Source organism: Rhopilema esculentum, chromosome 9 (assembly GCF_057945365.1).
Source record: "Rhopilema esculentum isolate cy_ngs chromosome 9, ASM5794536v1, whole genome shotgun sequence".
In the NCBI taxonomy this organism is placed as follows: Eukaryota; Metazoa; Cnidaria; class Scyphozoa; order Rhizostomeae; family Rhizostomatidae; genus Rhopilema; species Rhopilema esculentum.
Window position 1 is genome coordinate 4,582,238 of NC_142823.1, and position 25,219 is coordinate 4,607,456.

Genomic DNA, 25,219 nt, shown 5'->3' on the forward strand with positions numbered 1-25,219 from the left:
TATGTAACAGGTATTTCATAGCACTACAAGTGCGTAAATCCATTGAATCGAATAGTTGTTGTTGTGCCCGCATGCAATTCTGTGATTATTGATTTTAAGGTCGTTGTATAAAATATAATCGCTTTCAAAATTCTTGGAACAGTAACATCAGTTTCAGCAGTAAATTCAACTATTCATTTCTCCCCCTTAGAAAAATGTTGGTACTATAACAAAGAGAAGAAAGTTAGAGAGTACGCTTTCTCATCAGAGTCAGGAAAACATTACGGCCCCACGGCCACTGGTCGGAGGAAGGTTGTAGAAACAAAAGAAAATTGATGAAGGTGACCGAATATTTGGAGACTTAAGGAAAAATAAAAAATCCCAATGCCTTTGGGCTTTCAAAATACAGTCAGGCAAAAATTAAAAAATAATAATTTTTCATAAACCTCCTGTTTGTTAATATTAAGTTAGTTACAAAACTGCTTTGCATCGTAAAATTTAGGCCCAAAATTTTTCATAATTTATATATCTAAATTATGACACGCCGTTTTTGTTAATTGACATAAGGAGTTTCTTTTTATCTGTTGTAAAAATATCTATAATAGAAAACAAAATATAATTTTTAAAAATGTTTTGGAAAAACAGAGTTGCAGGAAAAGGGGTTAAAACTAGATGAGTACCCTCAATTTCCAGATAACGCCAATTTAAAACACATTAAAAATAAGGAAGGTTTTGTAATAAGATATGCCTGGCCGGAGGAAGATTGGCAACTTTTCTGGACTTTGTTTCTCCTATGACTTGGGTTTGCTTCTCCTATTGACTATGGGTTTGGAGAAAGTAGCAGCCTTCGGGAAAAGGAATGAAAAACATAGAAACCTGACAAAAATCACTGGATGTTGCAAGTGCTTTTAGCAGGCATTGTAAGATTAAGTGTAAGAAGCTAGTGTTACTATAGGAGTTAGGCAGTTGGAAAAGGCAGATCCAAGACAACATTGTTAACATGATCATATGTTGACATTGGTTATAGTATAAAAACCTACCAAAGAGAGAGAGAGAGAGAGACTGAAAGTATACACAAATATAGACTTTATTGGAAGATTCCTAAAAAAGGAGGAAAAGAGAGGTTGAACGGTGCAAACGGCTAATGAGCCGAGGCCCCTTTTTAATTTTCTAAAAGTAATACTTTTTAATCGTTGCTATTGTTTGTGATTTATTGTCGGGAGGGCCACTTGTTCGTTTAGGTGGAATTATTTCAGAGTTCATGGTACTTAGTACTCAGATTAATAACAACAGATATAAAGAAAAATTTAGGAGGGATTTGGGAAACATTATCATGCGGTCGAATTAAAAGAATTTTACGAAAATTTTATACTTTTGTCAACATGAAAAAGACTCAGATAAAAAAATATGTATGATTGAAAAAGGACTCAAATATTTATTCTAGATAAAAACGAAGGAAGTTTGAGCCGTTTTATAGATTTTAGTCCATAGCAGCAAGCGAAATTTTGCTTGAAGAAAACATGATCATTGAAAAGTTTACGTCGGCTTACATATATATTTAAAGCAATGTTCTCATAGATATTTTATCGGTTTTCAAAACTATTTCAATAATCTAATACTTGTTTACTACAAAGATAGTACTGATCGTTTCGTTTTGAAGTTGGAAAATTTGCCAGATCAACTCTAGTAGCAAAACAAAGAGAAATTTGTAAGTCAAACAATAAAATAAAGATCTATTATGCAAAGAATGTTAGACTTTATGATCAATACTATGTAATGCCGTCATTTTTGCCTATGAAGAATAGAAAGTTATGAACTTGGAAGTGGTTTTAGATCCCCTTTAGTAGAATTTCCTGTTTTTGAGAGAGATTAAATACCATTTTGGAAGAATGGCAAAATTCAAAGCTATTGTCCAATATAACTGAATCAAACAGACACAGCATAAGACTTCAGAAATTCAGAGATTTCAACCTTACCTATTGGATCCTGCCTTTAATAGATAAAGTCTTTAAACCGTTTGAATAGGACATTTTATCCATTCATTTGCTTATTCAGACTTCCCATTTGTGTTCGAATTTTCTGCAGTTCATGTTGCGTGACAATAAATATAATATGCTTTTACCAATTATTGAATAGTTTCTTCATACCTTGTTGCCTTATTTCTTTATTTGTAATTTTGTTCGTCCAGTTAATTCTTCTGATAATCTTGAAATTTTTGCATTCTCAGATTTTCTCTTCCATAAGTTCGTAACCTTCTCATGTGCACGACCTAAAAACACAAAATCTAAGTTTGAAGAGGTGAGCTAACGACCATGATGATCCCTTTGGTAAAGCGTAAACTGTGATTCACGGAACCTTGTAGAATTCATAGCCTTGCTGCACAATTTGCGTTTCAGATAAAGGTGTCAGGCTTTAGAAATCGGTCCGTATTGAGCTTTAGCACTTTAAGAATGGAGCGCCTTGTCATAGAAATACCGCTTTCTACACAGGTTTCATTGAACAGATCATTTGCTCAGTTGTGTAAGAAATGAGCTAATTGATGAATTTGTTCTTGAAAATTATCAGCATCCGAACAAAATGGGGGTAAAAGGGGTATGCCACCCCAATCTTTCAGTAAAGTTTAATTCTTGCACTTCGCCCCATAAAATTGCTTTCTCGAGTGATAATTTTTCTTATTCATAAATCCCCTTCAAGTGGTGGGGCAAGTCGCTCTTGCAAAAAACGTGTGAGACTGCCGCCAGAATTTGAAAATTAAAGTAAAAGATTTCTGCAACCCTCTGATCATAATGCCGTCATGAAGGCTTTTTCAAAACTTTGGGTAACAGTGACATTAAAGGCATTTGACACAGGTATAAGTGCCTTACAGCCACTCGACCACGAGCGGTTGACCAATCAAATTTCGCACAGAGAAAAACACGTGAACAGTTTTCGCCTTTCTGCAAATTGGTGAAAACCTGGAGTAGCGCGCAGTCGTTTCACGTGAGCAGTTTTCAATTCCTTTCCTGTGCGCCTGCTCTGATCAATCTGGCCCAGGCTAATTTCGGATTCGCTATGCTTATGTATGTCAAATGCATTTAAAGAGCTTTTGGTAAGAGTGGGGGTACCCAATATGATGTTCGGGGAATCGTCATTTTTGGAGTTGGGAATCAAATAGGCAAAGTTTATGAGCGGGATTCGGGCAGGCACCGCGCAGCCATTGGACTAGCAGAGGCTATAGCCCCCCCACTGTTTTGCAATAAAAAGGTTGAAACAATTTTGGAAAGTTTACTCTTATGGAACTTTTGTTAGTTTACTGTAACAGATCCTAAGAAGAAGCAGTTCTTCTTGACTGGGGACCCTTTTTGTTCCTTTTCCAACTTGGCTAGCTCCGTGCTCTATCACTCCCAAGCTAATTCCATCTATTTTATGGTTATTGGTATCTCTAATCGGGAATCAAGGGGTCCTATTGGGTACCCTCAACTGTGACAATAAAGACCTTTGGAAATGGTTTAAGATCCACTATTGAGTTCTCTACGACATTTGCAAGGGTATTTTCTCCTTGGCATTTGCTATTGGCACCATTATTTGCCCCTTTTGCTTTTTCAATTACAATAACTTTAAACAGTATGGAGAAGTATACTTTCGAGTATCATGGAAAAATTTCAAAATTGACAAAATTATCTTGCTTTTTATGTTTTTTCGCAATTTGTATAGCGTTGGCAAATCTACAAAAAAATACTTCTGAACGTTGACATTTTATGGGATATACACAGTAAAATTAGTCCAAACGTATATTAAACGGTTTGTAGACATTTAGAGAAGCAAATAGATATACCATGTCAAATAGCCTTTCTCTAGAGTTATATTTTCTGTAATTTCTAATTTGTTGAGGTATGTATTCAAATTTGAGTAAAACCAATTAACCAGTTGTTAACGTGGAGTTAAACTCTTGGTTTGAAAAAGCAACAGTCATAGCTACAGTAATAGATCTAGAACAAAAGCCATTAGGTTTTTCGTAATTGAAGCAATATCTTATATCAATAGATTATTGCTATTTTGGCCTATGCAACAAAACGTGATGCGTGGGATAAATACCTCCATTTGCCCTCCCAATGGACCAATACAGGCTCAATTTTCCCATAGGCAACTTCTAACTGATCGTTTCATTAACTAACCTGGGTTTGTTTTAAAGGCCTCGTTACCCTGGGTATTAGGGCGCTTTTCGGAGGAGAGATGCGAAGGAGAATGGAACTCAGTCACTTTCTTTTAATCCTGAGAACGTTATGAAACTGACACCAAAGGCCAGGGGGCTCAAACAAGTCTTGTTTGTTGGAAAAATTGACTTAGATCCATAATATTTTGCTATCAGCATTTCAAAGAAAGACATCAATTCCATATAATACGGAAACGAAAAGGGGGCTTAATCGTTAAAATCAAACAGCTTCTATTAAGAGACTCATCCAAGAGCCAAATATGCATCACTTTCCTAGGGACAGGCACAGTAGAGTGTTGAGAAAATGGGGGTGTCATAATTGAATAAAAGGAGGCCAGAGTGATAGTTCATTTTTTTTAATTCTTTACTATCTTGGCAAAAATTTAGGAGCTTAAGCCTACTCCATTGCCTCCCTGCTCCACAATACCTAGCCATTCCTGCTGCTGATCAGACTGGTGTGATTGGACACGTGATGGTATGATTGATATAATGGAATGAATGCCCCCTGAGTGCACATGTTGTTGTTGATCTGGAATACGGTAGCATTCCAGTGTCCTTACCAGTCCGCTATTAGGCTCAGTCCGTGATATGCAGCCAATTTTTTTTGCATTCTGTTCGTAGATTTTTTACTTAATGTTACATAAAGATGGTAAATATTAGTTCATAGAATGACACTCGCATGAAAAGCTATACATATTCCCATAGAAATTCAAACCAGCCCTTTGGGCCACTTTAATGTGCGAAATAGGCGATATTGGTTTTGCTTTTTTAGCCGCAAATTCAATTTCGTACATAGAAACAGAGTTACAAAAATATCATTGAATTCGGCATATCAGAAGCAAAAGCTTTGGTGACCTTACGATATAGAAAGTTTACTCTGAGAAGCTTTGCTGCTGAGAAAAAGGATTTCTAAAGAGGACTACAAAGTAATCAACTGCTTGATAAAGAGGCCGCGATCCCATGGCACTGCGAGGTTATTCTTCCATGTGTACCCATAAATAGCACAACAGAATGCCCAAAGTCTGCTGCGAGTACATTTTAAATCCAAAACATCATTTTCAATTTCCTCCCGGGTGATGCCAATTCACAGAGCTATTCCAAATTTTGTTGTACGTGCTGCATTCAGTTTTGAATAGATTGATGGATTTGAAATAGTGAAATAAGCCCCAAGGTTGAAAATTCCATGTCCACCTTTGCTATTCATTTCAAACAATTTTATGAGGTTGTAGCCTTTTTGGTAGGCTCTTCATGGATAGTTTAATCCCACCCTTATTTCTAAAAAGGGTAGTCAGGGGGGGGGGGGGCATCTATTTGGCTTGATTCGAGAAACAAGCATAAAGAAAGAAATAGCTAAGATATTTTAGAACCACCCAGCAAACATGACGCAACTGCAAAGTCAACATCTTTGCCTAGCTAAGGGAAATACTGTATTCACATGCTAGCTGGATTGCATTCGTTTCTCTACCCAGCTAAACTAGAGCAGTAGCGTAGCGAGGGGGGCAAGAGGGGGCAAAGTTGGTGTCTGAGAAAGGTGCAAATTTGCAATAAAATAAGTACCTCAGGGGAAGGGGATTGAAATTTCAGACAAAATTAAAACGTTTTACAAGACTGCAAGCAAACGACTGTAAGAAATATTCTGAAATGCATTTTAGCTATTCTAAAAAGCGTGGTCGCAAAAATTTTCTGCTCGCTTCGCTTGCAGGGGACCCTCGCTTGTACCTATACAGAATGTTTTACAATTTACTTTCGTTTTAGGGTTTAATACTTAAATCCTGAAAAATAAGATTCTGAAATGCCTGTCGGGGAAACTTAGCAAGCCTATCTTAAATTTTCGCCCCCATACTTGGGCCGTTGTAATCAGTCACAAAAGTTATAGGGAGGGACTACACTCAGGCGCGGATCCAGCCTGGATTCTGACCTATGCAAATGTTGTCAGAAAGAGATGCCACGCCCTTTTGTGTTGGAAACGCAAATTTTTTTGAATAAAATCGGTATCACTGATTTTGAATAGGGGGTTCCGAAAAAGTATTCTAAGAAAAAGACTCGCAAAGAATAAACTAAATTTACCAGCGAAAGAAAGAGCGTTTGAGTTGCCCAACCCCGATAGGATTCGAGCCAGGGTCCCTCGCCTTTCGAATTTCCGAATCAGTGATTGTCTAATTTCATTTCATTGGTTACAAAAAACAATCGCAAAGGTCCACTGTAAACAATTGCATAGGTACTTTCAAATTAAAAAAAGATTTAAAAGACCTCAAGTGATCATTTGCGGGAATGCTCCCTATTTGAAAATAAAAACTTGCCTAATCTTACGAACATGACAAAAAATAATCCAAAAGTATTTAGAATTATACAAAAAGGTGTGGACAAACTTATAAACTAAAGATCATAACACTACCTGCGTTACTTCCCCAGTACACTTGGGTAAATGTAACTACTCCGAAATAGAGATTTATCAATATTTATTTATTTACAACTCTGGCTAGCTGTACCGCTGCAAAGGCAAGCTCAGCTTCTGATTCGATAAACCAAATCTCACCTGTACTCGCGCTAAAGATTGCAGCGGTGAAGTACACTCTGATTGGCTTAGGTCAAACAATTGGTGATTGGCTCTCGAGCAACAAACAAGTTTCTTGACTCAGAAAATATGGACCAGATAAATTCCTAAAATCGTCTCTCGACTATCCTGTGCAAAGGCCGAAAGACAGTCAGCAAAATATATGTCCTGTCTTCTGCATGTTGTTGGTATCAGCGGGGTCAGATCTAGGACGGATGTTGCTAAAGAAATTGCCAAAGAAACTTTTGAATAAAATGAAAAGGACGAAGACTTGAAAATATGAATGATGCAACAGTTTGTTCCTGTAATTGGAGCTGTTATTCCAAAGTTATTTCTACTAAAACGTTTGGTCTTATTCTGCATCAAATGAGCTTTGGCTTTTGAATTGAATTTCCAAGGTTTTTGCAACCTCGGTCTTGAAAACTCCATGACCTGAGAAAACTCAATGAGCTATAGACAATAATATTTTTACAAGCTGAGACAGAGGAACAAAAACAAACATTTAATCCTAGAAATAAAATAAAATTTTGAATTTTCAACTCCAGCAGACCACAGATATGCTGTAATGCTTTTACAGGATTTACGGAGTTTGAAAAACAAGGATACGTCTGCAAGGGTTTATAATTTTTTTTCGTTTGAGTGCTAATGAAATTTAGGGGAAGTTGAATGGGATAACAATTTCATCATTTTTTAAACACTGTGTTGTAATGAAAAGCACCGTTATTAGGAATACAGAAATATACTAAATAGAGTATGGGTTTGAAACAATGACTAGGAAAACAAAACTGTTTCGATACACCCTTTTTTAATAAGAACCAGGTAGTTTTTGCCGAGCCTCGATGTTCTTAACATTTTGATAATTTTAGGCTCAAATGTTCTTTAAATTGTTCTTATTTTAAGAGTGATTTTTTGCAAATATTTCAGAAGTTACATAGTGTATATGATTTCTAAGACGTTTTACTGGGTAAAGTTTAAGAATGAAGCATTGACTTCTTATAAATTGCATAGTTTTGTTCTGTTGACATGACATAAATTTCAAAATGCGAACTGTTTTTTTTAAATTTCTCATCTGAAGCTGAGCATGTTCTAGCTTTTTCTTATTTTTAGGGAAATCGAGCCTCAGTGTTCTTATAAGGTGTCTTCTTTTAAAAAAAAGTTTAGGTCTAAAGCGAATAGACTTTCCCAAATCCATAAGGCACTCGTACTACTGCGCGGACGAATCGCAACTGCGAAGGAGAAAATAATGGGCAAAGAAAGAGCTAATGGCTGCTGCATGGACATGTCCATTGGGATTGTTATTGCCTATAACTCGAAAGATAACCAGTTAACTCGAAAGATAACCAGTCTTTTGGCCACTAGGTCTTATTCAGAGCATGCGCAGTTTGTTTTTCTACCTGTGCTACAGAATTCAAAATTACTTGCAACATTAGAAGGGCATCAAAGCCTGTCGCAGCTACAAATTTTTCATGGAACGATCAAGTGATAGGCCAGTCCGCCTGTCGGGGGTTTCTGGAGTAAACTGGGGAATGGGATTTCCTTTTCTCCGCACTCGGAATCGGGATTTAGGCATCTTGAACTGGTAAAACCATTATGGGACTTGGATGACCATTGCATAGGGTGGTTTAACAATTTCGTTAACACTGAGAGATAAATATAAACAAAGCCTATTGAGTATTTTCCCTTAAAAATGGCTGGTAGCTGCGAATAAGAGTTCATGCTCCATAGAGGACTCCCTCCATAAAGACAGGATTTAGTCCACCGGCTATAACAGGCCTGCATTTTATCAACTGGATGTGATCCTTAGTTGAAATGCCTTTGAGAAAAATCTAAAATCGTGTTCAAAGCTACCGAGGATGTTTCCATTCATCTAGCAAACCATCGCAAGGATGTCAATAAACCCAAAATACAATTTATACAATAATACCAACGAAGGACTGCGAATTTTACCAATAACATCCAATTGAATAAACATCAAGCCTAGACTTACTTGTAGTGCGTTGTTGCGTAGTTGCTGGCAATTTTGAAAACATATTTATGTGAAAGGCCACACCACGAGCTTCAAAATAGAGGGGCCATCAAGTAGGAAGATGTTTATTAACAATCATTATGAAGTATGCCTCCCAAAGAGAATGCAGCGGCCATGCCCTCCCTTTGAAGCCACCATTTTGGGTCTGCATCAGTGTTTACTTTTTTCAACTCTACTCTTTGGTAGGATCTTGCACAAACAGCTATCCATTTCGCGTAGCATTCAGTCACTCATTAAACGATGTTAGACTTCTGTTGGTGAACAATACTCCCAAGAAATACTAAAAAATGCCGAATTTCCCGCTTTTTAGTTAAAAATGCACTCTTCTCCTCCTTCTCGTAATCATCTGGGATATTCAATGGTCACTGAGGCTTTCATTAGAAACAATGACGTTAGATTTCATTTGTCAAAAAATCCCTTTTGTGGAAGAAACTACTTCAAAAAGCATACCCCACCAATCTCATGGGCGTTAAATTTTTTGCTTTTCACAATTTCATCAATGGTACACATTTATTTTTCGTAAGAAGCATTTTGAGGACACATGTTTGCCACGGCTTTTAATATTTTAGCACTTATTGCTGGCATCGTACAGAGAGGTTCTGAGGAACAGGGGGAATATGTCCTCAAACTGTTAAGGGGACAACAAAAAAGCAAGTCTGGAGAGAGTACAGGGGTACATCGATTTTCATTTTGGTCACCAGAGAACACTGAAAACTCGTATAAACATTAAATATACAAGATATATCAAACTAGATTAATCTGCAAAGTGGTGTTAAGTTAAAAGCTGGTGTACATAGAGGTTTCGAGCCTACTTTCACCGTAAAGCAATTTTTGTCACCGTTCAGATTTCCCGCCAAAGTGAAGGGTGTGGTCTAAAAAAGGGTTTTCGAAGCTCCGCCCATATCTCTGAAATTTCTCTTTGAATCTGCAACTGAACTGCATTCGCTTTAGTTTTCTAATCAAATTAGACTAGAGCAAATATCAAGATCATCTTATCAATTAAGCCCGATCAATGACCAATACTCCTACATAGCAACGGTACAAATATAATTGTAAAGAGTAGCGTTTTGTAGAAACTGGTGTGTCTCTTACTAAGAATATCGTGGCCTGCGCGCAGTCTTTTGTTGCTGCTGTTGCTGTTGCTGTTGCTGAACGAGGAATATATTTCCCTTATGTCCAGTCCAGCAAAGACTGCGCGCAGGCTACGAATATCAAGGTTTCAGCTTTTATGCATTGTGACGTTCTCGTCGATGGTATCTATGCCATCTGGCAATTTCCATTTTTAGTTTGACGGAATCCACAAGCGCGAAAAATGGTCCTAATTGAAAATACAACAGTCTTGAACTATCTTTTTGTAAATGGAATTCACTTTGCAATGAGAAAACAGGTACCGCGGAGCGTTGAGAAAAATGGGCGGGGGCTGAAACCAAATAAAAAGAGGCTTGGTTGGCGATTCATTGGCTAATTATTTGCATTTTTGGCAAAAAGTGGGGGAGGCTAAACCCCCCAGCCCTCCTGCTCCGCGGTGCCTGTGAAAGGGATTTCAACAGTGAACATCTTTAAAGGAACTTTGGAGCATTGGAACAAGTGATAAGTTTAAAATAGAACATAGGAACACCGATCCTTCCGCACGACCCTCAAAACTTTGTTGAAAATCTTCCTTACAGTTTGAATGCCTGAAATTATTTGATCAACTAGTGCAAAAAACTGCTGCTCGCATCTTAGGAAATGGGTCTATCAGTCAACTTGCAGCAGAATGTGTTTGCAGAATGTGTCGTGTTTGGGTTTGCAACTACGATCAGAAGCAAGTCTGCAAACACATTCTGTTTTACCCAAAGTTTGTTTAATGAATAATATTTCAATATATTAACTTGTATGCAATTTCATAAAATGAGAGTTAATGCAAAAAACTGCTAAATACCTTGGTAGATGCAGGTAAGGTTGTCTTGGCAGTTCCCATCATCAGCATCAAAGTAAATGTGTCTCTAGGTCGTCAGAAGGGAGACTTCGGTACAGGGAAGTATTAGAACCCCCTCGCGTCATTTGGTATCGCAAAATATCACCATTTACTTCCTTGCAATCATACAGATTATCCGGGGGTTGCACCATTGTACGAGAAAACCGGTAGGCCCTATATCGTGATGTTGTAATTTTGGAAACTCCTCAACTCTCTGTTAATTGTTTCTTCCTGTTTCTTTTCATTGAGAAGTAATAAATCCCATTAACTATGTGATATTGAATTCACGATTAGCAAATTGATTGGGACAAAGGAACACACTTTTGTTAAGATATTTACATGGGAAAGTACTGTTAATTGGGGGAACAGGGGTTGTGATATTGAATTTGAAATGAACAGCAAATCAACTCTGAAGCGCGCGCTCTGTGTATCTTATCAGTAGATGCCAATACGAAGAATTTCAAAAAACGAAATATTTGGACGCCAAATTCGAATTCATTTGCCTATTTACAATATCAAAGAAGGCAGTGGCCAGCAAAGTTACCTTATGAATATCTGAGTTCTTAAGATTTCTTGAATTCAGTAAAATACAGAAGTGGGAGACGTGGGAGTTTTGGGTGTGCATTCCCTTCTACTAGCTCCCATGCCTAGCATTATCAATTCAAAGATACTTCGTTTCTCCGAAAGAAAATGGCTGGTAAGAGATAATTCCTGTCTTGACAATGAAGAAGCAGGGTTTGATGGGTGTTAAATGATGCAAAACGGGCTTGATGACGATTTGTGCTGTTTGTACCTGTAGAAAGGTAAACGCTTTAGGCTAATAGCCTATAGCTAATAGCTGGGTAGAAAATTCAGGGGTGGCGCTAGAGACAAACCTTCGAGGTGCCGAAGTTTATATTCTCCGTAACTGCCGACGCTGGATGTGTCAAATTGCCGACAGAAAAAAATTCGATTTGCCCCATTTAGTAGGCAGGGCCGTCGCGAGGCAAGCCTCGTTGGGGGGGGGGCCTGTGTAATGCAAATTTACCTGATTAAAAAATTATTGCCTGAAACTTTTTAGCTGGTGTCACAAACCTCTGCAATACATTTTGTCAATCTAACTCTGTATGATAATGACCGACTTTTCTAATAGTCTTGTCAAATCTCTATATCGGGACGGGCAAAATATATAGTTACTACCTGAGGCGGCACCATGGTTGCCGCCGAAGGGGCAGGAAATTTTCGAATTGTGATGCTTCTAGTTCCCTGGAAAATGCACTCTTTTAGGCAGATTTCACTAAAGCTATCCTCCAAATCCTATTGAAAATTATTGTCTTTTTGCAAAACTTTTTACAGCAGATAAAATCAACAATTTCGCCGTGGTCTCGAAAAATACCAGGTTGTCAGTTACTTTTAAATTTAGATCCCTCTCTCCATCTTAGCATGCCTTATGAATGTTAAGAAAAATCTGGAGCTCATAGTGAATTGCAGTTGATGCTTCTACTGAGAAACTTTAGGAGAAATGGACACGAGGCACAATTTTAATTTTAAAAATTTTAACAATTTTAAAAAATTTAACAATTTTAAAAATAGAGCATTTTTCCAAAATCGTTTGTTGTGGGTGCAAAATTCTCCCTTGCCCCCTCCCCGTCCCCACTTTCCAACCTGTGTCGGAGTCCACGAGATTTTCTCGGCAATTTGTGCCTTGTAAGAAACTTAATGCGCAAATATTGCCTATTGTTGAATATTTCTTCCTATCTATGTTGGAAGAAATTAATCGATGGTTTTCTCTAAACCATTTGTTTGTCGCAAGCTATGCGGTGAACAATGCTATTGAAAAATAGTTGATGAAATAGGACAAGAAGTGCTTTTTGAAAAATTTATTACGCAAAATGTGCTCATGACCGAAATGTTTTCATTGGCAATAATAATGTCTTGAAACGAAAAGAGAATCCCTTAAGAAGAAAATTCATTAAAGACTTTATTTATAACCGAGAGGAGCACGATGGTATTGTGGGTCATGCGAAGGAGCACCATGAAATTAAGTCACAGCTTTCACGGAAGCGACAGGATATAATGACACTATGATAGTAAAACTGCCGAAGAAAAGCCATTAAGAAAACCATAAACCATTTTCTGAATATCTATATAGAAAGTCGAGATGAAACAGGAAAATACACCATTTGCTTGATAATTGACGAAGAGGCCGTCGAAAAGAATAGAAATATCAATATTCTCGATAAAAATTTTGTTCTTTGATATGTACTTTACTTTTACAATCTAGGAATATTTAAATCAAGAAAAATTTCGAATGAAATGAACTTAAAAAAATTGAAAATGCTTCCAAGCGAGCTACTTGTATGGAAACTTAGAGAAGATTTTCATAACCACGCCCTCTCCCCCCTTTATGAATTAGCCCCAACCCAAAGGGCTTATTTGAGGATATATGGTACCCATTTAGTGTCACTCTCTAACTAAGGTATTGGCATAGAATCGTAAATACGGTTAATAACGTCCTTAAGGATATATAGTCTGATATGAGTTAATTTTCATAAAATTATACTCTAAATCGGTAGATAATACAGGATTATAAAATTGAAATATACTTAATGAAAGGTGATCACTGAATATCAGCACCCACATTAACATCAATAAAAAACAGTACCTGTTACATTGATTCTGAAGTAAACTTTTCCAGCATATTTTCAAAGGCATCTTTTTTCATATTCCTTGATGAAATATGTCTAAGACAACCATTTCTTAAATTTTGGACATCAGACTCAGAGATGATATAAACAATCTTGATTTCTCCATAGCCGTTAAAATTGGTGACACACGAGAAACTATAGGCCCCCATATCCTCAAAAATGAGCAAATCACCACTGTCCATCTGCAAGGAAGGAATTAAAATACATATGAATGATTTTTTAGCATCTAGCATCTTTCCATGCAAGGCCAACATCCAACCAACGAAATACTTTATTCATAAGTCTCTTTATAAACCTGAGGCTGAATCGCTTTGCTTTTGAAAATTTGCTATCGATGGAATCGCCTAGTTTCCATACTGCTCGACCTGATGACGTAATTAGTTTTCCATAAACCTAACCCTAACACTAAACCTAAACCTAATCCTAAACCTAACCGTAACCCTAACCCTAACCCTAACCCTTAACCTTACCCTAACCCTTTAGTTGAAATAATTAATCATACTAATTTACGACTATTAATCATGCTTATTTATGACTATCAGGTTGAGCAGTATGGAAACTAGACAATTCCATCGATTGTTAGTGATGGAAAACATTACTTGGATGCCAATTTTGTAACCGATCTACTCACAAAGACAATATAAAGTGCTTTATGAAACCTGTTTAACCTGTTTAAACTGTTACCCCTAGTTCGTCTGAGCCAAGTTGAACACCGATATATGTTCCCGAATGCTCCAACTCACGCTGAATAGGAGCCACAGCCCCATCCAGGCAGTAGTGTTATTAAATGATGACATCAAAACAATCAATTGTCCTGACATAATTTTAAGGAGAATGGCTTTGAAAAAAGCAAACATTTTACGACATACTAAAAGCTTTTTTGTCTGACACTCCTCAGAGCATAAAACGTTAGAATAAGGTTCCGAAAGAACACGATAGAAAATAAAAACCCAGTTGTGGATCGAAATAGGCCAATCAGAAAAACGCAAGCACAAGACCGGTAAAGTTGACCAATCAGTGCCGCGAGCCTAAAGAAAAATTACCAATGGAGTCCAAGAGAGAAAACAAACTCTTTCTGTCTACACACTGGCGGCTTTTTCGTTTTTATATAGATCGACTCCAAAACTGCTAGATGGAAGGACGACCGGGCTCTGCCAATTATCCGAAACATGTCGTCATTATAGAGTTTTGCACAATCTGGGTTGTCTAAATCTGGGTTGTTTAAGGAGAACTTGTCACTACACATTTTGATGAAGATAGGGTGTTTTCGGGGTATTTTGATGAAGAGGGATACACGGGAAATTTTTGCTGACAACGCTCTTTATTTTCCAGTCAGGTATATTCAGGCTAGCATTTGTTATCATTCTTTAGATATTCATTTTAATACGTAAAGTTTGCTGGCCATTACAATCAAACGTTTTATCATAGGACACTTTCACTGTCTAACACTGCATAAAATCATTTTATCACCAAAAAAGTGGTTATCAATACACCTTCATATTAGGTATGCTCTCTTTAGAATGGCAAACTTCAGGAAGAAACAATAGGATTTTCACAAAAGGTGTGCGAGATTTTCTTAGAGTGATTTACTCCTCGGGTAGAATTCAATCAAATTTAAAAAACCTACCTTTGGCAGTCGAAATCCTTCACCGATCAAGTCCGTTTGACTACATGTTGGCCCCCACAAAGTAGACAAATGCAAGGTTTCCTCTTTCTTGCTCTGAAAAGGTATTAAACAAAGACTGAATCCAAAAAGTTATTTGTTTAAAAAGTGATAACTTGAAAGCGATGGAAGCAAGATCATAAAACTTTTATAAACCCCCTCCCCAATGGCTTATAATTCCTTCTAACTCAAAAGTTCATTGAAGTTGCGATTGACAAATTAAAGCAAGCATCGCTTACATCGCTAAGTGTGACAGACTAAACTAAGAAGCATCAAGTATCGTTGATAAATCGTGGAGCAATATTTCATATAGAATGTAATAATATTTCGAATAACCATATCTTTTTTGTAAATATACTCTGGTATGCAGAGCAGCTGTGCCACAGAATGACTGTGCTTAATAGGAAGCAGTAAATGGTCAGGTAGTCTTAGAAAGTTTCTTGCAAAGTTCAGTGATGTGGCATTGCCACCAATGAATCTCATCCATCAGTGCCTCTAAAAAATTTGCATGAAGTTTTTTTGGAGAGACTGTTCACCAATCTTTGTGGGGACTTTATGACGGTAACTCTAAAGGGAATTTAGCTTTACAATGTCGGATGCAAGGACGAAAAAGAAGGATAACAATAATAAGCATTGAGATATAGCAGGAGATCATTATGAAGTTTTGCTTGGTCTAGAACAAGCCAATAATGACGCAATAGACACACCCACAGCACGTCAGATGAGGAAGAGGAAAAAAAGCAAACGCTAACTGGAGGAGCTTATCAGTCACACTCTCTGATATCAGCGCCTTTTCTGTCCTGGCACCCTCACTTGGATGGTACTTTCTACAAAAGCCAATGACTTCGAGATTTCTTGTTGGTACTAAATCCAAAATCAAGAGCCTCCTTTGGTAAAATTGTACCATGTGTCAAATTTCCCTACAGTTTCTCAGAAGAACTGAAATTCACAATGAGCTCCAGACCTTTTTTACATTCAAAAAAGAAATTCCAAGATGAAAAGAGGGTCAATTGACAATTAGTAGTTCTGTTTAACTGGCATTAGAAGCAACAACAGTAACATCTTCAAAAACGTTTGCTTTTTTCAAAGCAATTTTAAGTTAGTTTTCCAATCAGTACAGCATGCCTACAGAAATTCTTGCACTGGAACTAACGCTGAAAACAAACACATCTGTCTACACAAAAGCAGTTTCATTTGGCGCAGAAGGATAAAATGTTTGCATTTTTCACAGCCATTTCACACAGGTATCACGGTGTTCAAACAGTTTTATTGCTCTTACCTTTAATGGCCTTGGTGGAAGGTCTGGGTCATAGTAGAAGAATGATCCATGTATGCCATCATTGAGATAATATACAAAGTTCTGGAAGGCGAACAAATTCTTTGATGACGTAACGGATACGCAGGTGTTTTGATGGAAAACGTAACGTTAAGCTGCTATATTAAGGTTAAAAGCATCGAATCATGATGAAAGGTGAGGGTATAACGAAAGCTTGTTTTTCACATCATGGAAATGCATCTGTTGAGATTTTTAACTCTTATTATGTATCTTTAAAGGGTTCTTGGAGCTTACCTGGTTTTCTGTCTTATTTCCATTCACTTCAGGAGTATGTTTAACAGCCGACACTCGGGACACAAGTGTGAACGCTGATTGTACGTAGAATCTTCCAGGTTCAGCAATAATTTTGACACCAAAAGATGGTGGGAAATGCTCAGCAAGTGCTTGCTGGAGAGTATTTGCGATCTTGGAAAAAAATTGTGTATCATAATATCAAAAAGAACAAGTCCATGGTTTTGTAGAGGGCTGAGTCTTGATGGAATCATAGTCACTAGAAAAAGTCCTGGTCTGGTTGCCTTTTGTTCCTATTCTTTGCTCGTGTACGACTGCCGTTCAGTTTTGGGTGTTTTCAATATATTCTTAGGTGATAATACAGGATGACCAGTTTAAATTTTGCAGTCAGGGCTTGCGGAAGGGGGGAAGACGAGCGGAGGGAGGGGGGCGAAAGGAGCATTCCCTCCACTTTTCTGCAAAAAGAAACAAAATCTTAGACAAAGGTATAAAGGAAAATAGTCCACAATTCAGTTAGTAATTTTGTTCAATAGAGGAACAAGGAATCAACAATTTCCTTCTTTTAAAATATCATCAAAAATATCGTTCAAATGCGTGCCACCTTCTGCGTCAGCCATTTTGAGGTAAAGTTTCATCTTGTCCCATACCTTGGGTCACATGACAAGAACAGATGTTTTTCCAAGTTCGCTTTGAGAACAAAATAACAGAACAGTCTTCCAGGCCAGATTTTGTCCTATTGACTATGGTGAAATAAACTGAATATCGTCTACATGTGTATCATTCTAATAACAAGCCAAAGCAGCATGCATATCATGGGTTCCAACGCAGGTTGGAAAATTGGAGGGGGAGGGGGGCAAGGGAGATTTTAATAATCATAACAACATAATTTTTAAAAAGCTCTGTTGTTTTGAAAAAAAGTGGAATCTCTGGCCCCCTTCGTCAAATGCCCTGCATATAGCAATCAAGTTATAGCGTTCGAGGAAAGTGAACAGCAATATGCATGCGAGAATGTGAAAACACTCTCTGTAACAAAATTAAGCAACTTGTTAAACATCAAAATAAATATTTCAAATAGTATATATAAAGAACAAACTTTATACGCACAAATGAAATAATCATTTTACTTTCAGTGCTACAGTTAAGGAGCGTTTTTGACTCAGTTGCTTATGTAAGGAAAGAGTATGTTAAGCAGTGGCGTAGCTAGCGGTCATGCTTGTCATGCCGGGCATGACCATCTATTTCCAGAGATAACGTTTTTCAAAAAATTATATTTTCATAAGAATATAGTCCTATTCTCATGATGAAATAGCTCAGGCCATTCGCCTTTGGAGCCCTATGGTTCCACGCAAGAATATGGAGCCCTCCGAAGGCGCCCTTCCATTGTCGGGCATGACTAAAACAGAGGGTTTCCAATTTAGTCATGCCCATAACTATGAGCATGACCAAACCCTGTGTTTTAGTCATGCCCATAACGCTGGTTCCCTATGTTTGGTCATGCCTAACAATAGGAGTGACGCAGGAGAGAACAAAGGCTAGTCATGCCATTTCGAGAAGGCATGACCATCATTATAATCATCAGAACCGTCCTGTAGTCCTGTGTTATTTCGTGAAGGCGAATGCGAGGCATCGATGGCGGCGCTGCTATGCCTAGATCCACGAGCTGGGAGGTAATTCTCTGTAAGTAAAAGGCAAGGAATAGCTTATTGCCAAGCAGCCACAACTCGTGTTAATCTCCTAAACATTTTATGGCAATGACAGGGTTTTTCAGCCTTAATGGTGTTGCACTATGTGGAGAAGTGACAGGCACGAAAGGCCATTTTTGGACATAAAATCAGCGAGCAGGATCATTTTATGCAACCAAACCAAACTCTCAGGCTTTTCAGTAATCAATTGTTACTAGTTGAACATTTGCAGAGAATCTTCTTGATTTAATGAATGCCAAATTTTGGTGCTGTTCACTGGAGATGGATGGAGGAGAAAGCAGTGTTATTTTCCAAACCAACAGATTTGAGAGCTTAAACTTTCCAGACATTTAGCAGCATATTCAGAAACTGTTAAGCCCTTTAAAAGCATCGTTACCATATTATGATTAGGCCAATAAGATTGTAGTTAATGGATAGGGAATGCCAAAACTTGCTTAAAGTTATTCTTCAATTTTTTGTTTATTATCATATGCAATAACACTGTTTTTACAAAGTCAAACTCAAGCTCTACTGACTTCACTTGTAGTTGAAAGTACCTTTTTACTACTTATAGCTGTTGAAATAAATTGACCAGAGACAAGTCAAGCATGTTGATGATCTTGTTAGTTAAACAGTTTTATTTCTTTATTATAACTTTTCATGTATTTGATAATTTACAAGATCAAATTATTCCATTTGAAACTCTTGTTTGCTAGATTTGGTAAGGGCAATCCAATCATGTGGATATTTACCACTATTATATGTGGAAACATCAATGTTTTTGTTAAGCTAAACTTATTTTGCAAGGTATTTTTCTATTAAGTCTAACTTTGCAGAAAACATTTTGCAACTAGGCCTATCCATTATTTTAGCTTCCTATATTTCATATCAATATTTACATTGCATATTAATTTGCCAATTTGTTTTATTCATCTATCAGTTCTATTGGAGTAGTTAGTTAATCGTGATGGCTTTAAAATACCTTCAATAGATTGATAATAAGACTATTTGTGGAAAAGATGACCAAAAAGCTCCCATTCAGTTTCATGTGATTTATTGTTTCATTTACAAATATTAGCTTATCTCTAAAATTTACAAATGTATTTCAGCCTGCAAATTGAAAGAAAATTAGAAGAACAACACAATTTTTTATTTAAACTAAGTTTATCTACTATACTAAACTAACGTTTTTAATGTCTTTTGTACAGTTCTGTTTTGAAATTGTCAGAACATTGTCTGTATAAATTACCAACAAACCAAAACAGTGTCACAGCTATAAGATAAAGGTCATTTCATGGTGTAACAAGATGATTGCCATGAAATAAGAAAAGCTAATTCCAAAAGTTAATCAAATTTTTTTTTATAAGTCACAAGCCTTAAAATTAAAATTTTCAAAAGGAAATCATCAACTAAAAAATTGGGCGTGGTAAAATTTGGCCACACCCATATTTTTTCAAATTTGAGGGGAGGGCATGACCACTGCTATTTGGCTAGCTACGCCACTGATGTTAAGCCAAACGTGTATAAAACAATTTGTGGTCTATTGAATGTAGAATGTAGTTAATACCATAACGTACCTCTTTGAAAAGATTATCTTTCTTTTTTACACCAGGAAAGCCACCACCAATGTCGAGAATTGAAAACTTGAGTCCCATGTTTTCCTTAAAAGTTAGCAAAAATTTTAGTAAATGTTGGCTTTTTTCAACGACCAATGTATGCTTTACGAAAAACATATATTAAAGACTAGATTTGCTACACTAAAACGATGTACTGTAATTGTTTTCTCCAAACCAGTTTGTCGATCACTAATTATCGCAAGGATCTGGGCACGAAGGACTCAGGGGTACTATCTTTTCAACAATAGTCAGGTGAAAAGGTAGTCTCTTAAACATGATACGATACACGGGCATCGCAACAACCCCATGCATCCCCTCCCCTGCACTCCAGGGGGATATATTCAGCCCCAGACCTCAACTTGTTGGACATATTCTTTACTTTTCAAACTTAATTTATTAGACCCTTGGCACGTCTTGTGCACATTTGTTCACTGAGGACAATCTTTCAGCCACATCTTTGTATTACTAAATGGTGTTTGTCTCTACTCTTCCTTCTCCTTTTGTTTCCCTTTCTTATTTAACCCACAACCCTTGTGCTCCCAGTTCTGCTGTCTCCAAGCACCCTATGATCATCTATTTCTCCCTTATCTCTTGATCCGTATCCCTTGTACCCCTATTTGTCAATATGTAACTGTTTCACATAATAATAGAAAAATACCGCTTCATCAAAAACTGTTCTTGCTGCTTTGACGGCATTACGAAACATTGTTGGATGGGCACAATCACTGCCAACGTGGAAACTAAAAATGAAAATGGACTTCGTCACTTTGTGATTTCCATTGCGCAAAATGAAAATGGACTTTGTGGTTGATCTGAAAGAGTGTATTTTAAGAAAAAGTGGCGGAGATATTTATAGGATAACAACAAAAACAACAGATTGGTGAAATTAAAAGCAAAATGTCGTTGTTCAAGACTTTAAATGCATTTTAAAAATTGTTCCTTCTTTGTTTTTTAGGCTGAGATACTCTTGGTGCCAGAGCCCAGAAATACTCGCAATACTTTACTTTATTGAATATTTAACTTGGGGGTAAAGCTGAGAGAGAAAGAAGATAATTGCGCTCTAAATCTTTACAATTCGATTGTTGTAAAGACCACTTGGAAAAAAGGGGTACCAACTAGAGAAAAAACGGAAAAATGCTATCCTCACAACATTGCTTTGGTTATGGAGGGTGTAAATTTGATGGTCACCTTACCAAGCCCGTCTTCTGAAGAGTAAATTATAACTAATTTATCAAAAGCCAATATCTAGTATAAAACAACTGCGATGAAAGAGCAGAAATATCCTTTCAAAAAAGGTATGTTGATTAAAAGTGTATATCACCTAAATTGCAAACTTTGCGATCCCTTACTATGATGCGCTGTTTACGAAAATCGAATTGATAGTTTGCTATTTCTTTTGCTTTTCCCGTTGTATGCGCGCAAAAGTGGCATTTGCCCTGTCTGGCGAGCACCAAACCGCGCCAAAAAGGGGACTGGGTCATAGTCTTTTTTGTGACGTAGAAACCAGAACCAAAGTAAAACGTACTGAGAATATTCAATGGTATATTTAGAGATGTGGATGGACATAATAAGCATACAAGGATCGTCAATGAAGTTTATGCGATTTATTCATTCATCAGTTTGCTTTCTTTGCAATCAGCCTTCAATATTTTCCTCCCTCCGCATTCCTATCAGCTTATTTTTATTTGCAATCAGTCAGACCTGACCTACCCTGATCTGAGTCATATGAAGTCGAGCCTGTTCTCTCACAACCAGAAATCATCCGGAATGAATTTACTTTAGTCCCTAAAAACGGATTTAGTCGATAACATAGTCCTAGACGGGCCTAAATAAGCATATTTCCTATTTCTGCATCCACTCCACATCAGCCATTGGTTCATCAGCGTAAGCTTCTAAGCACCCAGCTTCGACGTTTTCAGTCCCCGCATGCTCATAATCTAAACTTTCATCCACTTATTCGTGATCCGTAAAGAAACTAGGATTTGACGAGATGTTGGATGCTTCGGAATCAGAGTCGGCCATAATCTAATTCGCAAGGTTTCGAAAGACGTTCTGGTTTCTACGTCATGAAAGACTAAAGCCTAGACCTCTATAAAATGCGCGGATTGGAGGCAAAAATCAGAGACTTTGGGGGCCTTTTTCGAGGGCTTGCGTTGCTCAAAACGCTTTTTAAATTTGATATTTGAACTCAGCGCAGTTGTTTCAGTTGGTTTAATCTCTATCCCAAATTAGGTGAAATGCACTTTAAAATATACATTTCTTTATGAGTACCTCACACCAATGACATTCTGATTGTTTTTCTTTGCTAACTTGAGTAGTGCCTCGGAGTCTTCCGCAGCAACTCCAAACTTTTTCCCAAGCTGAAAAAATTATTTGTGCAAAAAAATTAAATATATGCGCAATACATTGTCCAACGTATTCAAAAAACACACTGAACAATTTATTGTTTAGCTAAACATTTTCATACATTTATAAAGATTCTGATTGATTGATTGCCTGATTCGTTGAAATAATTAATTGATTTATGCCCTATGCACATACCGTAAATCCTCGATCGCCCCCCCCCCTTGAAAAAGTACCCCTTTGAAAAAGGCTCCACCCTAGAACTGAAAATTGTTAATAAGCACCCCCTCCTCGAAAAAGCCCCACTGCTACTGTTAATCGTCGAATTAGCCCTCCTTGATTCGTTTATCGTTGCCATCTGAGGTTGAATCAATTTTATAAAATATCTGGTGCGGGTACAGCTTTGAAAAAGTTATGACGAGGGCGCGGCTAGAAAATGCTAGATTTTCCCACGCAATCAATGTAGCAGACAGGAACACTTGTGGTAGTATTTTCTAGTATAAATATCCAGTCCAAAATTGTATTTATTCTAGGTGTAAATTGTTTATACCCACTGTAAATAAATCAATAACGATAACAATAACAAAATCTAGGGAATCTCGGGAACCTAATTACCTTGAACCGGGATTTCGAGTCATCGACACGGATCCGTATTAACAGTTCCGCATCCGGGTAAATTTTTTTGATTTTATGCAGTTCATCTTCACAGTCAAACGTCATCATAGCAACTTTGTTCTCGGCTGCATAACGTAAATGCGATGCCATTTTGACGGTATGCGCAAAAATGATGCGATCTGGCGACACACCCAAGCTAAGTACGGCCTCCATCTCACTTTTACTGGCACAGTCGAATCCGAGGCCATAATGACTCAACAACTTTAAGACGAGCCGCGCTGGAACACATTTTACAGCTGAATGAAATAAAAAATTTATCAGTGGCAGGCGATGAATTGTAATTAATATCAATTTTGAGCGGATGGAACTAAAAAAGTAAAAGCACGCTCGCAATTGATTTGAAGTAATGAACAGTTACCCACCATAGAATGGCTGTACATTTGGAAGAAACTTCTTGAAAGACGCAATTCTTTCAAGTATTTCGCTAACATTTCCAACGTAAAATGGCTCGTCGTTGCCCTGTGTGGAAAAAGGAAAAATTTGTAAATGCTTTTATGAAAGAAGGAAAAAGTCATAGCAAAAATATAAAGAATGGCAGGGAATTGAAAAAGAAAGCGAGAAGAAGCAAGAAAGAAAGAAGCCAGGGAACACAAGGGGTATTCTGAACAGCACAAGGGATATTTCTTAGGGTGGGGACCACTTTTGTCTTATTCAGCAAGTCAAATTGTTTATGTTTGCCTTGTTTCTTGGCTTTTTAGCTAAAAGAAAGGATTTTACCACAGTAGAGGCCCTATAAGGGGGAAGATGTCATTTCAAATTTCATAGTGATATCTTGCAATTATTTCATATTTCAAAATTAACAAAGCAAAGTATTTTGAAATTGTCAAATGTTCCATTCTGCCTTCATTCTTCCATTCTGAAAAGTTGGACCGACTTACATACAAAATGGACCAAGTCTTCAAAACCAATTTTTGCAGCCACAAACATTGAAAATGTGTAAAGAATGGATGCATAAAAAGTCAAATAGATTCCGTATGTTTCTAAGGCTTAAAATGATCAGTGGCATTTATTTTTATGATTTAAACTTTCATCAAGTTTAAAAAAACAGTTACAGTGGGCCAAATTCTATTTGCAGTTGCGTGTTTGTGGCTTTTCATAATATTGCCGTGCATAATCACTTTTACTTAGCATTACTTATTGGCGCCATACTGAAATCAAAGGTATGGTCAAAAACAAAATTTTCAAGATAAGAATAACCTAATAAAGCAATGTAGATAAAAACATTTGTATGATGCTATCTGGTATTTTCGTCTATTTCGTTGAGATAATATCAGCCAAAAGTATTTGCGGTAGATTTTATGCTATTGGTATTTTTGTTAAACGTAAAGTATGAAAAGCCTTTTAAACCCAGGTGTAATATGGTTGGTATCTTAACAGGTCTACAGATCAATAGTCATTGAGTCAATGCTTGAGATCAATAGTCTCTTTTATCTTTAAGTATTTGTAATTACAAACATGCATTTTTTCCTCTCTATGTTATGGCCCCGGAGTAGACAGAGTTAATGCTGCCCGGGGCATCGCCATTGTAGTGTATGTAAAGTAGCTTGTTATGTAACTTTTTGCAATGTATAAATTGTCAATGCTGTTATCAATTAGATAATTCTCACACAACATTTAAAGAGGTATTCAGTTATTTTGTTATTCCACATTTCATACTGGAAACCAAAGTTATTTCATATTTAAAGACTCAAAAACCTAAATATTTATATTTTCATCCCGAAAATCTCAATCATTTCATATTTCAAATACCCCTTATAGGGCCTTACAGTAAGGCTACTGAGTACTGGACACAAGTACCCCAGTCTAAAAATAGTACGAGGGTTTTTTTCCCAAAATATATATATATTCTATCTTGTTGCGCATATCGAAGTCTGTATTTTCACCAAATTTCATGCTTTTATCACAATTTGCACGATTGCTACCTGTCATGGCCCTTATCAAACCCATCATCAAATACATCAAAACATTTCTTCGTGTCCACCCCTTTATGTCACAAGGTCACGTGAAACAGTGGTCTGCCCGCGTTCTCGCTCAGCCATCGGTGAGGGCAAATTTCGACCTTTAAAAATTTAATAACTCAAAAACTACGCAAACAACATAATAAAAAATCCAAACGGTTTTAAAATCAGCACGGGAACCTTTATTATTGCACAAGAAATCGTTGTCCACTTCATTTCCCCTTTAGAGAACAGCATAAAATAAGTCACAATATACAACGCTTAATAATCTGCTAGAATGCTGCGAGGGTCGCGAATTAAAGACATCTGAAGTCGCCAAA

General features: G+C 37.1%; 1 protein-coding gene across 4 annotated transcripts in view; it reads right to left on the reverse strand.

Annotated features, from left to right (window-relative positions):
* The window catches only part of LOC135688709 (ornithine decarboxylase), a 77,969-nt gene that overhangs the window by 1,899 nt on the left and 50,851 nt on the right, over positions 1-25,219 (reverse strand). For all 4 annotated transcript variants that reach the window (XM_089109897.1, XM_089109896.1, XM_089109895.1 and 1 more), the window contains 10 exons: positions 23,304-23,400; positions 22,882-23,177; positions 22,195-22,283; positions 20,582-20,663; positions 19,885-19,968; positions 16,629-16,799; positions 16,338-16,418; positions 15,023-15,115; positions 10,673-13,577; positions 2,127-2,248 (listed from right to left, as the gene is read on the reverse strand). In XM_089109897.1, coding sequence (XP_088966023.1) covers positions 13,356-13,577; positions 15,023-15,115; positions 16,338-16,418; positions 16,629-16,799; positions 19,885-19,968; positions 20,582-20,663; positions 22,195-22,283; positions 22,882-23,177; positions 23,304-23,400 — 1,215 coding nt within the window. In that variant the 3' untranslated portion in view covers positions 2,127-2,248; positions 10,673-13,355. The remainder of the gene's footprint in view (positions 1-2,126; positions 2,249-10,672; positions 13,578-15,022; positions 15,116-16,337; positions 16,419-16,628; positions 16,800-19,884; positions 19,969-20,581; positions 20,664-22,194; positions 22,284-22,881; positions 23,178-23,303; positions 23,401-25,219) is intronic.